At 39.9% G+C, this 13815-nt stretch overlaps 1 protein-coding gene across 21 annotated transcripts in view; it reads left to right on the forward strand.

The window, feature by feature from the left end:
* Positions 1-13815, forward strand: part of MAP2 (microtubule associated protein 2) — a 395260-nt gene that overhangs the window by 322917 nt on the left and 58528 nt on the right. For 12 of the 21 annotated variants that reach the window (XM_067470260.1, XM_060782323.2, XM_067470268.1 and 9 more), the window contains one exon: positions 10816-11058. The exons of the other annotated variants lie outside the window; for them this stretch is intronic. In XM_067470260.1, coding sequence (XP_067326361.1) covers positions 10816-11058 — 243 coding nt within the window. The remainder of the gene's footprint in view (positions 1-10815; positions 11059-13815) is intronic. 21 annotated transcript variants of the gene reach the window in all.

Genomic DNA, 13815 nt, shown 5'->3' on the forward strand with positions numbered 1-13815 from the left:
GAAACGTCAGGAGAAAATGCCTTTAGAACATGGCCATATAGCCCGAAAAGACCCTACAACAACCCAGTGATTCCAGCCATGAAAACTTCGACAAAACCTAGTTCATTTGGTTGTGTATGGCCCTGCTAGACATGCTGGGCCATAGCACACAACCTTAAGTCATAAAACATTTCTTAGATTATACCTTTGACAAATTATGTGATTATTAGGATTAAGCTTTACATATGAAGGATTCTGAGTTGTGTGTTGTCTGCTAGGGAGAGTTGCGGCTTAGGCGTAGGGAAGATTGTCGCGTTGGAAGAGTTGGCCTAAATTCACTTTGATGCTTGTGGTTATGTCAGGTTTTTTTTAAAAAAACTCCGTCCTTTGTTTCCCAGGTTTCTGGAGTGGAATTTCAGCATTTTAGCATGCAAAGAAGGCATAGTGGTTTGAGCATTGGAATGGGATGCTGGACCACAGGGTTCAGCTCTGAAAACCTTCTGGGTGACCTCTGGCAAATCGCACACTCTTTGCCTCAGAAAACCCAGTGATAGGTTTGCCTTAGGGTTGCCATAATTCAGAAGCTATTTGAAGGCACAGCAATAAGAGCAAGAGGCCCACAAGATGAAGACATTTGCCTTTCTCTGATTTCTACTCATAGAAGTTGCTTCAGCAAGTTCATTTATTGTATTGTCGAAGGCTTTCATAGCTGGAATCACTGGGTTGTTGTAGGTTTTCCGGGCTATATGGCCATGTTCTAGAGGCATTTTCTCCTGACATTTCGCCTGCATCTATGGCAAGCATCCTCAGAGGTAGTGTTCTAGAGGCATTTTCTCCTGACGTTTCGCCTGCATCTATGGCAAGCATCCTCAGAGGTAGTGAGGTTCACCTCACTGAGGTTTGGTAGTCTAGAAAGTAATATTTCCATTTTCTGAATTGAAAATGGTCAGGACAGAATACTTTTGGTTTACTCATTCCCTATCCTTGCTTAAACCCAGGTGTGGTAACTTTTCTTGTAATATAGCATATGGACTTGAGCCTCCTGTGGCACAATGGGTTAAAACCGTGTGCCAGCAGGACTGCTGACCAAAAGGTTGGCAGTTTGAATCCAGGGGGTGGGGTGAGCTCCCATCTGTCAGTTCCAGCTTTTCATGCAGGGACATGAGAGAAACCTCTCACAGGATGGTAAAACATCTGGGCATCCCCTGGGCAACGTCCTTGCAGATGGTCAATTCTCTCACACCAGAAGTGACTAGCAGCTTCTCAAGTCACTCCTGTCGCAGAAGAAAAACCATATGGACTTGTATATTCTCACTTAGAATCATATAAGATAAATGATGTAAACACTGATGAAATTCTGTAGAGGGAAAAACAAGCCTCAAAGTCATTTGGGGATGGGTTGTAGCTCCTTAGCTAATGCATCTTGTTTACTAAGCTGCTTAAGTAGTCATATATTCCTATCTTTCTTCTTGCAGCTGACATTGGCCCAGGGCTCTGATTCATAATAAATATTTATACATATGTTGGAAGTCACACTTTCCATGCTTTTGCCCTGTAATGAGGAATCTGGTAACAAATAATTCTCCAAATATTCCTTTTAATTTTAAAACAAAAACAAACAAAACTTATTGCTCCTCTCCAGGAAAACTGAAACTGGCTTCCTATTAGCGAGTTACAGTAATAAGTCCAACTTATGCAAACATAACCCACTTTTTTGGTAGTAGATAGCAGAATTCTGACCCGCAACAGAATCCAGAGAGCCCAGCTGAATCAAAACAGATTTGGCCTAGCTAGACTACCACCCTTACTCTCCTCTTGTTCCCATCAGCGTGGCAGCTGGCAGGAGACCTTTCCCTTCTTTTCCCTTCAAGGATGTCAAAAGAGGCACCTAGTGATGCCCAGAAGCTCTCTGGAGTTCTCCAGCTGACTGCTGTGGTGATGAGAGTGAGACCGCCCCAATCCATCCCATTTTCTGTGCCCTTTTGAGTAAAGAGAAAGGGGCTGGTAGTACCAGCTTGAGTGGACAGTGGGAGGACTCATTTTGGAGCTGATCTGCTGTCTACAGTCAGCCTGAAGTACAGGGCTCTTCTGGAGTTTTGGAAAAACTCTGGAGCATTCTTCGATTTTGCTCAGCCCAGTTTATCTCATATTAAGCACTTGAAGTCCCAGTTTATTTCATATCAAGTACCTGAAGTTTGGTCACCCATGTTCAATTTCTGGTCCACTTTGAGTTTGCCAAGCCCACAGATATTTCTGTGTTGCTGGACAATTTGATCAGTGGAGAACCATCCAGTTGTTCTCCTCTAGTTCAGTGGTTCTCACCCTGGGTCCTCAGATGTTTTTGGCCTTCAACTCCCAGAAGTCTTAACAGCTGGTAAACTGGCTGGGATTTCTGGGAGTTGTAGGCCAAAAACATCTGGGGACCCCAGGTTGAGAACCACTGCTCTAGTTGGACATGGTGCAAGGGTATCATCTACAAGAACTTCTTAAGAATCTTTGGAGGTCTCCCAGATGACTGCTACAGTACATGCAGCTATGGGACAATAGGTACTCTTAATGCATAACTGACTTGGGATTATTTCCTCATTTTTTAGATTGTGTGATTGCTGTCTGTAAACAAGAGATCGTCATTGAATTAATTTTGCATTGATGAAGAATATTGCTTCCCCCAATAAATCAGGAGTAGACCACAATGGGAGACTAGGAGGCTACATTAGGACCACAGGAGAACTTAGAGGGCTACACCTTTCACTGCCATACTTTGTGCAGAAAAAAATCACTCCAAACCCTTTGCCCATAATATATTTGGGGGCATAGGGACGTCTTTGCCATGGTTTGTTGTGAGTTTTTTGGGCTGCATGGCCATGCTCCAATAGCATTTTCTCCTGCGTTTGTGGCAAGCATCTTCAAAGGTTTATTCAGAGGCCTGTTAGAAATGAGGCAAGTGAAGTGTATATATATATTTGTGGAATGTCTAGGGTGGGAGAAAGAACCATTGTCTGTTTGAAGCAAGCATGAATGTTGCAATCAACAAGCTTCATTAACATTGAGTAGCCTTGTAGTTACTTTGTTTGGGAAGTGTTAACTGGCACTTGAATGTTTGCTAGCTGGAAATCCCCTGTTTCTGATTGGCGTTCTTTATTTACTGTCTTCATTCTGGTGTTTTTTAATACTGGTAACTAGATTTTATTCATTTTGATGGGTTCCCCCTTTCTGCTGAAATAGTCCACATGCTTAGCAGACCACTTGATGAACCAACCTGGACACAGAATAGTATTTGAGAACACAGAAATGCTAGACCACTCTGACAGCCCCCATGTCAGAATACACAGAGAAGCCATTGAAATCCACAAGCATGTGGACAAGGGTCGGTTAACACCTCCCAAACAAAGAATACCTCCAGGCAACAACAGCCAAGAAATACCTTCACTGATTGACTTTGTAACTGCAAGTCTACTCAATGCTACTAAAGCAACATTCACACTTGCTTCAAACAGACAAGGGTTCATTTTCCCACCCTGGAGAGTATGTATATATATACACATACATACATACATACATACATACATACACATACATACACACACACACACACATAGAGAGAGAGAATTTGTATACCCCTTTTCTCACCCCAAGGGGGACTCAAAGTGGAGGGGGGCTCAAAGTGTGTGTGTGTGTGTGTGTGTGTGTGTGTACACATACACACACACACACACACACTCCACTTACCTCATTTCCAACAGACCTCTGAACAAATCTCTGAGTTTGCCTGCCACAGATGCTGGCAAAGCATTAGAAGAGAATGATAAAGGAACATGGCTATACAGCCCAAAAAACTAACAACTCAGTGATTCCAGCCATCAAAACCTTCAACAACACATCTTTTCTGTGTGTTTATTCCCCCTGGTATTTTTAAAGTAACATGAAGTGTCATGGCTTAATTAGATGATAAGCCTGAGGGCAGGAAACTCTTTTGTGGGTCTTTCACTTGTAAAGTGCAATGCACAATGATGGTACCATATAAATGACAATGACAACAATGATGACCGTGATTATGATAGTTTGAGTGTTGAAGTAGGACACTGCATGTTCTTGGGCAAGTCACACCTAACTGGCATTGGGACCAAAAATAAATGGAGCCTGGGAATAAAAAAAATATTAATAGCCATGCAGTGTGAAGATCTACCACTACAGTAACTGGAAGGGAGGAGTTTGAATATGAGAGATACATACTGAGGTATGAACACCACCCATCAGCTGAAGAGGGCATCTGCTGAACCTTAGTAACTAAGGCCCTTAGAATGCCTAGTATAGTCAGCCAGCATTCAAAAGAAGAAGGACCAATCCTGATTACAAGAAAAACTCTCAAAAAAGACACTTCTGAGACACAAACAATGTGACAGGTGCTGTTACATTTACTATGTCTGTCTGCTCACCTAAGAAAGCAGTAAATGAAAGCCTACTTTTTGCATCGAAAAGGGTGTGTCATTGAGGTTGAACCAGAAATGGACTCAAAGCATGCCTTTTATGCAAACATTTGACCCCACATATCCCGTAAATTCGTATGTTGAAACAGGAAGACACACTCTGTTATTCTTGAGTACAAATGGTCGGACGATTCTGCAAGAGAGAGTCTGCATTGACATTTGTTTCTTTAGGTTACAAACAGATTCTGTCCACGTAACAATAGCTTTGTCATTCTTTGTGGACTACTGCATAGCTTTGCTTACTTTATTAAATTAAGACTTTTCCCTCCAAATAATTCCATTAAATATTTACTAGGAGAGTTGGGGGGAGGGTGGTTGGAAAAGGGAAGGAAAAAAGAAAAATAATAGATTTGTTGTTGGTTAGTTGTAACTTTACCAATATCTAATATGTCGCAAGGAGAAAATAAAGAGGGTGGAGGTTGTTGGGGAATGGGGAATTCTTTTGCAAAGTTATTGTTACAACTAAGTTTTCATCTCTATTTCTTTCACACATATTTCATAAAATATTGATGATTCTAACAATTGGTTGTATCTTCTTGTGTCTTCTCACGTTGCCTCCTGGTGTTCATATCTTCTATTCCAGTGCTTCTTCAATGAAAATTGATCTTAATTTTTCAGAACAGATTGTTTCACATTAAACCTTTTCTTAAATTATTATTATTACTACTATTATTTATGAAGAAAATTCTACAATTTTCATTTAAATTGTTAGTAGGTTAATATTTATGTCATTTTATCATTATCGTGCTTTCTCCCTTTTTGTATTACATCAGATGTATATTATTCTATATAACCAATCCATTTTTATTGCCCATCTTAATCGTATTAGTTAATGTCACTTCACAAAATTTCTTAAATTTTGAGTGAGTGCTTAATACAAAATACATACACACACACACACACACACACACACACATATATATATATATATATATGTACAATATTAATAGTAATAATATTTTCCATCTACTTCTTGTGAGGTGCACTAAAATGATGACTCAAAAAGAAATCGGTAAAATACCTGTTTCCTCCTACTGACAAATTCCTTGTTCTGTTCTGATTTTACTGTATTGCACCATGTCTTTGTGGGACATATTGTGGAGACTTACACCTAGATTTGGATCCAGATGTAGCCATCACTAACTGGGTTGGCAGGAGATCATACCCTCCCTCATCTCCTTGGCATCTCCTGCATCCCCTCATAGTATAACACAGAGCTCTGTTGAATAAGATGAATTATGGGGAGGATGTCTTAATACTGGAAAGACAAAGGAAGCTTCCAAGGCAGAAGGCAAACCCTGGATCCAACCTCTAGAACAGGGGTAGGGAACCTTCGGCCCTCCAGGTGTGGTGGACTTCAACTCCCACAATTCCTTGAGGCTCGTGTAAGCCTTTGGGGCGAATGCCGAGCCTCAAGGAATTGTGGGAGTTGAAGTCCACCACACCTGGAGGGCCGAAGGTTCCCTACCCCTGCTCTAGAACAATCATTTCATGCCTTTTATCAATTCCACCTTTGCAATAATGTCTTTATTATTGGATGAGCTTTTTTTAATCTTCCACATGCATTGTAGAAAATTATTCAATGGATTAAACTTCACAGTGCCTTGAATGTATACACTGGAGCTTCAAGGTTACATTGAGATTGGCACAGTTGGTCTCTTCCATCCCATAGTATTGCATCAGTGTCTAGTGCGTATTTGCATGCTTCCATCCAGTCTTGTTACGTCTTTCTGTCTTTCCAAGTTCTCTGTGCAGTTTTTTTCTGTGTGTCTGTCTGTAGATGAAGGAGCGGAGGATGAGGTGGGACCACTTCAGAGCAGCTCATGGCATGAGCCAGCTGCCATGGGGGAGAGGTATAAATTCCTCACCCCCTCCATTTCAGTGTCTGTGCCCGATGATGATCCCTACAATTCGTATGAGGAGTATTATGAGCACCCTTTGTTCAGCACTGAATGGAATGAAGCTAGTGCATGCCCAAGTGACACATCCCTGAGTTCCAAGGTCTTGTTAGGCCAAGAAGGTGAACAAAGCATGGTCCTGCCTTCCTCTTCTCCTCCACCCACCTCACCTTCATTTCATCATCTATGTCCAGGGTTGCCATGTCTTGAAGGTTTAGACTACTTATCTGGGTTTCTGGGAGAGGAATATATGGGAGAGATATCAAAGTCAAGCGGTAGAACTGTTTTCTGTTTGGTGTGGAAGCTTTGTTATTTACTCCATAATGTTTTCTGTATAGGGACTTTATTATCCATAATTTCTGGTATAGGGACTTTATTATCCATAATGCCTCATCTACCAGGAAATGAGGTGCTTCCCACAACCTGCCAGGTACTGCTAAGTTCTGAACATCAGATTCTGTTCCCTAAGCCTCACAAGACTTGGCAATTCTGCTCTTTTGTTATTGTATTTTTTTTCTCCAAGACAAAAGAGAAAATTGAGATTTCTCATTCTGTTCTTCACACCATGCCACGAATCATGAAACAATTCAGTTTTGAGGCTAAAGCGAAAGGCAAATTTCTGCTGTGTTGGATAGGAACCATCATTTCTACATCTTGGTATTTTCAGGCCTACTCTAATGACTGCATTACAACACCAGTATTTTGATCTTTCAGGAGCAACTCTAAATTTTATGTATCACACCATTTATTTTGTAAAAGAATCAATATTATTACCCACGTAAGATATTTAATGGACATAATATACTGGGATACAACAACTGTTGTATCTAAATATATTGTGGGAAGATGCATTACAAATGTGATTTTGGGTAAACATCCATAATTGCCATTGGTTGTACATATCTATAACTAATGCAGTCCTTACGGTGCCTCCTTAGAAGTGTTTTCTCAATACATTAAATGTGTAGCTCAATTGAGGCTACATGAGATAGCACATGAAACCAGAGACTCAGACATATCAATTCAGTATTTTCACACTCATTTTCCTCTTGAATACAGTTGCTTCTCTCTCAGTGAAATTACTGCCCATGACAAGGATTCAAAGAAATATCAAGACACTGCCCAGTGGGAATTTTGTCAAAACATTGTCTTGTGGGATTTTTTTATTATTCTCTTATTTGGATATTATACTTCCTTGTCACATCACAAATAACTTTTAAAGTCTCCCTCATCTTCATGATGAGCAAGTAAGGGAGCCCTTAGGGAACTACCATACTTAAGTAATTCTTTGGATCCCAGCCTTTATCATCTGCCAAAGTTTGGTCAAGTATGTGATGAAACACATAATCTCCTTACTATTCACGTGTCTTTTAACTGATATGACCAGACCGTTGAAACTGAACTGAGATGTGTGTGTAAGCAGCACTAGTAAGACCACCTTGATTTAGCATTGTTTTACCTTTAGGAGGTGGATCACAAAGGAATATATCTTCTTTCTTGACAATTAAAGCAAGACAGTTATATCAAATCTGAATTGATTTCTGAGGTGATTCTTCTGTATGTGATGGAATATTTTTTTTTGTAACTAAAAAATACTTACATTATTCATCGGAAGAGTAGTTGAATGGAGGAGAATGTGTCAGAAATAAGAAGTAGGTTTCTAAAATGCAAATTTGAAATGAGAAAATTTCAATTGGAGTTAATTCTACCTATGGGGGGGGGGGGGGGGGGAACCAAGATAATATTCCAAACTTTATGTGCTGTGCTATGTAGTCATCCTACATTGACACAACAGTGAATATATCACAGGTTGTTGTTACATGCATGTGTTTCTACTCTCCATTTCATGTGCAAGGGGAGAAAATTAGGTGATTACCATTGTAGAAGCAAATTGTGTTTTTCTACTTCCCCTGAACTTTGCAGTTGATGGTTTGCTTAAATCATGCATCATGAATGATCTGAAGCTATTAAACCAGGACCATAAAGATTTATGTATATAGTACAGTTATTCCCTAATTCTATTCCTTCAGGTTTTGGGCTTCAGTTCCCAGAGGTCTCAGTTGCTTTGGCCAATGATTGGGCATTCTGGGAGCTGAGGACCAGTATTTGGAAAACAGTGTTAATCGTATGTCATCATATTTGTCATTTCTAATACAGGTAAATAGCATCACATTCTGTATCTGTTTAAGGATGCTGCTTAAGCTTCTTTGCCCTGATCCCATGCACTGCTCAGTGGGTAGAGCCCTCCATGTGCCCATAGAAGGAAGTCCATCCTCTTCATAAACTGTCTCCATATACTTTTCAATGGATAGGTCTGCATTTGGATCCTGGCTTAATAGATTCTTGTAACTGCATCAGGTCTGTAGAGATGAAATTCTCAGACAATGAGAAGTTTCATGATAAATATCTAACAAGTACATCTATTCCTATTTTGTTTACCAAAAACACCTTCCTTTATTGTCCCATTGTAAGTGTGCAGTTTAAATATATTCATCATATCTTACTGAATTGAAAGGTAAGGTAAGGGTATTAAGCTGTACTGTGTCACAAACAGAGCTTTAATGGTCTTATAGTTTCTACAGATGACCAGAATTACAGTATACATATTGCCACTTGCTGGGAAAGCAGAAAGTGTGTTCCAGACATCTGTTTATTTACTTGTTCTTCCTGCTACATTACAGGGGCAATGTGCCTTGCTTCCTTCATTACCAATAGGGACATCCGGGGAACCATTTATTTATTCTTCCATTTTAAATATTTGAAACCCACTTTTTTATCCTCCCGATCCAAAGTATGGCTTAAAATCAATATAAAACAATGACCAGAGTTTAATTTAATGTTTATTCCCATATCTATTTGCATTGTTAGTGGAATTTTCTTCCTTGGCTCCTTATTATGCGACCAAATTATTCTACAGTACCAAATGATGCTCATTTCCCATCCTTATGGAACAGGGGTGTCCTGGGAGGCAGAAGGAGTTGCGTATTCTGGCTGAAGTAGCGGGATCCAAAAGTACGACACTATTGGATTCTGGCCATGAATACTATCAGCAGAAGCAATCAATATAATCAGAAATAACATAACTATTATTCATTCATCCAAAAAAAAAGAAGTTTTCTGAAAAAACAACTTTAATTACCAAATGTAACCAACTCAGCAGTAAAAGAATTTATTTACTTATTTACTTACTTACTTACTCTATTTATCTCCCGCCTTTCTCTACCCCGGAGGAGACTCAAGGTGGCATAGAGATAGGCAATAATTCAATGCCTTCACAACAATATATAAAATAATAATAATTAGTTAAATACATCACAATTAAAATTAAATACATTGAAACATTACAAAACATTATGATCACTATAAAACCATGCAATCTGTTAAATGCCACCTCTAAGAAATACTTGCCTTCCATAGCTATTCATGGCACGTTGGGTAGCCAGTGCCAATAGAGTTCACTCAAAATTGGACACTTTATGTTAAGATATTTGTGGCTACATTCTGAACTACTCCAGAGAGATTTCAATGGCAGCTCTATGTGTATCACAATACAGTAGTACAAAGTTTAATGTATTTTGTTGGAATACTAACACCTCTTTTTTCAAAGTCATGTATCACTACCACACATTCCCATTTTCCATAGGTAATTTAGCCAAAATGTCTTCTACAGTCGTTTCCATTTTGGGAACAACAGAACATTTTCAGCTCTCTTTTTCTTCTAAAAATGTGCTTTATATATACAGATAGATATATTGCATGAAAAGCATGAGTGTGGTTCAAACATGTCTGAAAACCTAGTTTGCCTGTGAGCTTCCAGGTTCTTCCTTCCTCCTTGGGTTCATATATTCTTTCCGTCTTCCTTTCCTGCTTAACATTAAGTATGGTTCAGTACTATGTGTGAACCTTTGTTACCATAGCTCTTCCTAACTATAGTCACCTTCTAAATGGAGATACAAACTGGTTTCAGCCTCTGTTTCAAATCTAGTTATGGTTACTCACAGCTATCTTTCCGCCAGTCCAGATGTAGCAGGTAAGGGATGTGGGAGAAATGTATGAGCACCAGCTATGTCATACTTACCAGTCAAGGTCAGAAATTGTTTGGCCTTCCAGATAGCTTAGGAATTTAATAGTGAGGTATGATGGAAGCCACAACCCAATGACCATGGAGGGTTGGGGTGGAGGTAGTGTCGTTATTTCCTTCCTTTAGTAACTGGGCAGCATGTCACCTGAACCGAACCCGCAGTTTTCAAGACAGAAAGAGAATTACTTTGTTCATAATAACTTTTTAAAAAACTATGTGGGGTAGCATAGCAAAATGGGTAAATTACATGCTGAGCTGAAAATGTTGCATATGGGCAACGTGGTTGACATGTCACACCTTTTATTGTGTTAGTCGTGAAGATGTTGCTTCATTTTTCCATCCTTTCCCCTCCCTCCTGCTCCCCCCATAGAAGAGGAGGACGAAGATGAAACAGCTAAAGCTCCAGTGGCTGAGGAACCCAAACCTGCTGCCCTCCTTGAGGAGGGATGTGAGGAAATGAGTGGTCCTGCTGAGCCTTTGCAACAAGCTGAGGGCTTCAGGGAGGCCCAGCAGGAACCCATTCTTGAAGATCAAGTAACTCGCAATGGGGAAAGTGTAAATATAGCTGAGGAGGCACCCTTGAAATCCCATTTTCCTTCCTTGGGCGAGGAAGGTGTGTCTTCTTTAGAGACCTGCATGTGTTGGCTGCATATGAGCTGTTCTCCAAGCTTTTTCCACCGTGCTCCATTTACTCTTCCCATTTGTCCTTCTTCTGACTAATGCTCTTGTTATTATGCTTGAAGAGTGCATAACAGGCAAGCTGATTGCTGTGTGATGATGACATGGTTTCCTGCCATTGCAGCTGATTCCTGACTTTGGTTCAAATAAATGTTTGTTTTTTTCTACCCATGCTGTGGTATGCTAAGCAGCCAACCAGGTGTACCACAAAGCCTTTCATCCTTTTTCATTGCCGATGTGTTTGCCAGTCACATTGCTGATCTGTGTATATTTTGTTTCTTTTGTTTTTGGTGCAGAGGTTCATCTGCTTCTCATTTCAAAAAAACAAAACTGATTAACCCTGACTATGACATAAAGAGGCTTAACTTGCAGAAATGTTTTTTGTTGGCAGTGTGCAAATGTGTTTTTGCTTGTGCTTCAGTACATTCCGGCTCAGATTCCCTCAGGCTGTTGCTTCTTATGTCATACCTTTACCATTCATTGCAGTCCACCATGACCTTCCTTTGCCATTACCAGAATTTTGAGTTTTTGTGAACTTTCCCTTTCTTACAAGCTGATGAGCCACAAGAAAACCCTGCATTGGAAAGAAAATTCGCATGGATACTTGTGGTATTTTGGATACCGTCATGACAAATGTGATTTAAACAATGAGTGTGAAATCCAGTGTCAGTCGTCTAACCAAACCGTACTGAAAATCTTTTACATGAAAAAAGAACTCCTCAGAAACTTCCATATTTGCCCTTCTGGTTATATTGCTTATTTCTAGTTAATTAGATGAGACTGTGATCCAGAGGTCTGCCTGAGTAACCAATTTGATTTCCCTGTAAACAACTTGCACCGGTAAGAATTCAGTCTGACATCAAGAATCCAGCCCCAAATTACACTCCAAGAATATTTGTGAAATGTTTAGTCAATGCTAAAATGGTTGAAAAAAATAGAATAGTCTTTTCAAATCCAGAGTTGTACAAATGAGTACATCTTCTGCCATCCTCAGCTAGCACTGTGGAAGTTGTAGTACAGTATATTAGGAGGGCACCAAGGGAGGGAAGACTGATACAGGACAAACATTGCTGCAAAAAAACCCCACTTGCTTTGCCAACTTTACAAAACCCATTGAAGATCTTAACAAATCAGACAAAATGAAATACTTAGAATCAAAGAGTTGGAAGAGACCTCATGGACCATCCAGTCCATCCCCCTGTCACGAAGCAGGAAAATTGCATTCAAAGCACCCCAACAGATGGCCATCCAGCCTCTGTTTAAAGGTTTCCAAATAAGGAGCCTCGACCACACTCCAGGGCAGAGAGTTCCACTGCTGAACGGCTCTCACAGTCAGGAAGTTCTTCCTAATGTTCAGATGGAATCTCCTTTCTTGTAGTTTGAAGCCATTGTTCCGCATCCTAGTCACCAGACCAGCAGAAAACAAGCTCGCTCCCTCCTCCCTATGACTTCCTCTCACATATTTATACATGGCTATCATGTCTTCTCTCAGCCTTCTCTTCTCCAGGCTAAACATGCCCAACTCCTTAAGTTGCTCCCCATAGGGCTTGTTCTCCAGACCCTTGATCATGTTAGTCGCCCTCCTCTGGATATATTCTAGCTTGTCAATATCTCTCTTCAATATGAAATATTTATAATGGGGAAATGGTGTGATGAATTTGGAGTTGATACTGCAACAATGCCTGGGTTTATTTTCCCAGTAAAAAATTCCCCTCTCCACAGTTTTGCTCTGCAAGATAGCCAGTACATACTAGGGAAGTTCTAGGACTTTGGTCAGGAAAATTGGGAAAGAAAAAATGAATTCCATCCAATGAAGCAACCCAAATGCAAATTCCCCCTCTATGATTTCTATAGGACAGAAATAATATGGGCTCCTAATTACTAGCAATCTCGGTCCTGACAGGCAAGCCCCACATTAGTAGGGCAATTTATCAAAATTTTAACCCAGGCTTTGAAGGTGCTGAACCCTATCCCTAAAATAAATTCAGCACCTTGGATAGCTCCTTTGAAGGTATCTAAAAATAACAGGAGGGCAATCTTTCAGATTATTTTAACCCAGGTCACTTGTATCTAGATATCTAGATATTGTATCTAGATATTCCTAGATATTCCTAGATACAATGTAAGACTAAAAATACAAATTATTTTATTGGTCAGAAACTAATTTAAAACAAGAGAAAGAAGGGATGAAATCACAGCTCTTAAATATGGAAGTAGATAATATGGTCTGCACCATCACTGTGTTTGGGAACCAATATAACAAAAACATTGGCGACATTGCTTAACTGACATAGCTATATTTTTGAGATGAACATCAATTTTTTCACAATGGCAAAATGTGAAGCAATGCCTAGAAAAGTTGTTTGTTTAGATCCCCACTCTCCCAGCCAGCCTGGCCTGTGGGAGAACTTTTCCAAGGTCGTCTGTGAAGAATACTAAACAAGCCTATCCTATATTGGTGAATGGACAAGGAAATGGCAGTAGAGGTTCAGCAAAACTGCAAAATTAGAGAAAGGGGGGACTTCATGTTTTTGCTGATACAATCTAAACTAGGTGCAGCAGCAATTGGAAAAAATATATGCTGGGGTGAGGGTCTCAGGGGAAAAGGAGTGTGAAAAATGGACTGTAAGCCACCAAAAGTTGCTTTCTTAATTATACTTTCAAAAATCAATTATTTTTAAACACTCAGTCA

The sequence above is a fragment of the Anolis sagrei genome, chromosome 1 (assembly GCF_037176765.1).
Source record: "Anolis sagrei isolate rAnoSag1 chromosome 1, rAnoSag1.mat, whole genome shotgun sequence".
Classification (NCBI taxonomy): domain Eukaryota; kingdom Metazoa; phylum Chordata; class Lepidosauria; order Squamata; family Dactyloidae; genus Anolis; species Anolis sagrei.